The sequence below is a fragment of the Poecilia reticulata genome, linkage group LG1 (assembly GCF_000633615.1).
Source record: "Poecilia reticulata strain Guanapo linkage group LG1, Guppy_female_1.0+MT, whole genome shotgun sequence".
In the NCBI taxonomy this organism is placed as follows: domain Eukaryota; kingdom Metazoa; phylum Chordata; class Actinopteri; order Cyprinodontiformes; family Poeciliidae; genus Poecilia; species Poecilia reticulata.
Window position 1 is genome coordinate 33,488,904 of NC_024331.1, and position 3,317 is coordinate 33,492,220.

At 47.2% G+C, this 3,317-nt stretch overlaps 1 protein-coding gene across 2 annotated transcripts in view; it reads right to left on the bottom strand.

Moving 5' to 3' along the window:
• The window catches only part of glra3 (glycine receptor, alpha 3), a 34,749-nt gene that overhangs the window by 11,338 nt on the left and 20,094 nt on the right, over window positions 1-3,317 (bottom strand). For both annotated transcript variants that reach the window (XM_008421609.2, XM_008421615.2), the window contains exons 2-3: window positions 2,933-3,063; window positions 2,647-2,714 (exon numbers count right to left, since the gene is read on the bottom strand). In XM_008421609.2, coding sequence (XP_008419831.1) covers window positions 2,647-2,714; window positions 2,933-3,063 — 199 coding nt within the window. The remainder of the gene's footprint in view (window positions 1-2,646; window positions 2,715-2,932; window positions 3,064-3,317) is intronic.

The window sequence follows — 3,317 nt, forward strand, 5'->3', positions numbered from 1 at the left end:
CACACACACACACACACACACACACACACACACACACACACCACACACACACACCAGTTTGTGGTCAGATCTCCCAGCAGAGCAGAAAACACTTAGAAGTTAACATGAAATCATCGTTTCTTCTATATATGAAACCAAATATTTAGTTTTTTGGAAGCTAGATTTTATATTTAGCTCCAAATTTAATGTTTTTTTAGCCAGCTAAATATTTAGTTAGCAAGTTAAACATTTAGCTAACTAACTAAATATTTAACCTGTTAGTGAAATATTTAGATCAAAGCTAGAGATTTAGCTTGATAAAACATTTCTCTTGCTAACTAAATATTTAGTGTGTTAAAATATTTATATTACCAGCTAAATATTTAGCTCATATTCAGTTAAACTAGATATTTAGCATAAGAAAACATTTCAAGAAAGTTGAAATGAAAGTTGAAATGAAAATAGAAACTGATATTCTACTAGCAAGCTTAATATTTAATTAGCAAGTATTAATCTACCTCAAACTTGCTAACTAAATATTAACAAGCTAATAAATAAGAAGTAAATTATATTGCTATCAAGCTAGATGTTATATTCAGCTGACATTATGAATGGATGACTAACGCGGTGAAAACATGACTGTCAGTGAAGTCATGTCTCTTCATAACGGCCATGACGCCATTTTGTGTTGATGTTTCCATGTGATTTAAAGTTTTGTGCAGCTTCAGATTTTAGTTGGTGTGAATTTATTTTTGACCTCTGGTCTAATTCAGAGCATCTCATTGAGCCTCAGCCATCGCTGAGCCACACGGTTCTGATGCAGGAACCGTCCGGGTCCAGCAGCAGCTGGACCACCGGACTGGCCGCCCGGCTCCTGAACGAGCGTCTCCTAAAGACGATGTGAGTAACAGGAAGGCAGCAGCAGCTTTGACTTCGTGTCACTCCAGAGTATTTGCTGTCAGAGTCGCTCAGCGTCTCTGCAGCACATCTGCTATTCCTGTCCACTCGTCTGTCTCCTCACATCTCCGTCTCCGGCCGCCATCTTTACCTCGTCTGGCTCTGCACTCATCATTCTGCTGTTTCTGATGAAACTGAAACACCAGAACCAAGCAGCAGGTTACCGAGCTGCAGCTTCATTACACGACCCAGACCGGTCCGTCGCCACGGCGCCCAAAACCTCCCGACTGCAGTGAACGCATCACAGCTCCAAAGGTCACACACAGGAAGAGGCTGTGGTCAGTTTTCAAAATAAAACACTCCTGGTACCAGTGAGGTTCTGTTTGGCTCCAGTCGATTTCCTGATGGAGTCTGAGCGGATGTAGAGAATCCGACCGAGCCCAGCGACCTGGACCGCCGCTGGTACCATGCCGGGCCCGCGGACCGCCTGGTACCATGCCGRGCCCRSSGACCKSSWSSKMCCAAGCCGGGCCCGCGGACCGCCTGGTACCACCTCGCTTCCTGGCCTCCCAGTCGCTCTGACCAGCAGGACTGAGTCCGCCACAGCGCCGGCCACACGGACTCAGTCCCATCGATCATGAAAGACCAGAGGCGTCAATCAGGTCATGTGACTTGGAATCAAGTCACATAAATCTGAAATCGATTTCATTTTGTGCCTCGGCGTTCCCAGCGTTCCCGGCGTTCCCGATGAAGAACCTGGATGCTAACACGTTCCAGAGCCGTTTCTGCTCCACCAGCAGCAGGCCGGGGGTCAGCTTCCTGGTTGCCCCTGGCGACAGACAGGCAGGCTCCATAGCAACATATGAACCTGTGATGAAATGACCTTTGACCTTCTGGATTCTTGGCGCACTGCGTCCCACAGTCCAGCTTTAGGAAACAGGGATTTCTCTAACATCTGGATTCGGGTCCAGCAGGTGGACGATCCGTCAGCCTCACCGTCTGAACTCGGCGTTGCTGACCAGGCGCTCCATTTTCTTTAAAGGCTGCAAACTTTTTATATAATTTGCTGCCACCAGTTTCCGGATGTTTCCTCTTTTCCTTCTCTGCGTCTGTCTGGGTTTTTCTACTTCCATCTTTTAAACTCCACGGACCGAGAACGACGGCAAAGAGCGTCTGTGAAAACGTAAAGCTGCCGGTGGAGGCGAGTCGTGACTTTATGCTGCTATAATCATAGATTATAATCTGTCTTCATGTTTATGTAGCCAACAGACTGAGACGATGCAGCTGATGCAGCTGATCAGCGGGACGAAGTTCAGGATCAACCCAGGGACTGCAAACCGGCCGGATTAGATAATAACAATCATCATCAGCTTCTGGCCTGAATGTGAGACCCGTCCAGAACCTTCAGGTTCGCTGATCAGACCAGGAGAAAAGGAGAAGGAAATGGAGTTTGGTTTCTGTTTCCGTGCAGAGAAGATAGTGAAGCTGAAGTTCATGAAACTTCAGCTTCTGAAGCGTAAACGTCAGAAACTTTGGCTAACAGCTCCGGGGCATGAATAAAGAAAGAATCACATTAATTAGCAGAACGCTGCGACACGACCTGCTGTCCGCCTGGGAACGGAGCGGAAACACGCTGCACTTTAAAAACACGCTGCACTTTAAAAACACGCTGCACTTTAAAAAACTCAGATTTATTCATGTCGTTCTGTCAACAAGCTGCTGATGCTAACAGCTCGGCGGGGCCAACAGGGAAAACGTCCCGTCACTCACCATGGTGGTCTCAGCGATGGAGCCGAAGCTGTTGATGAAGATGTTGCAGGAAACGTTGACCGGAGGACCTGAGGAGGAAACAGCAGCTCATCCAACATGCATCCAACTCTGAGACCAGAAATCTTAAAGAAAAGGATTTTATAGTTAATGTTTACATGGAGCCGATGCTGGAATTTAACTTCAGACAATGAGAAAACAGGTTTGTGTTTAATATTGGTAAATATCAGCCGCAAACTTATCAATAAATTATAATAATGTATCGATAGTGTGAGGATGAGAACAGAACCTTTAAAGTTCGGTCGGATCCGAGCGTCGTATCCCGACGTCCTTCCCATCAGTTTGTCCAGGAAGTCGGAGGGAGACATGGGGGCGTGGCGCGTCCTGGCGGCGCCGTCCAGCTCCTTACAGCGGCTCACGCTGCGGAGACACAGAGGAAGAACGGCTTTCACAGCGGCACAGCGCCCCCTGGCTGCAGCGGTGAGGTTTACACCGGACTTTACAGGTGGAGGTTCATTCAGAACAACTCAGTTTGGAAAATAATAGGAATCCTCATCAGAGAGCTAAGCTAACGGCTAGAAGCTGAGCTAACGGCTAGTAGGTGAGCTAAGGGCTAGTAGGTGAGCTAATGGCTAGAAGCACAACTAACGGCTAGCAGAACTAACCGCTAGAAG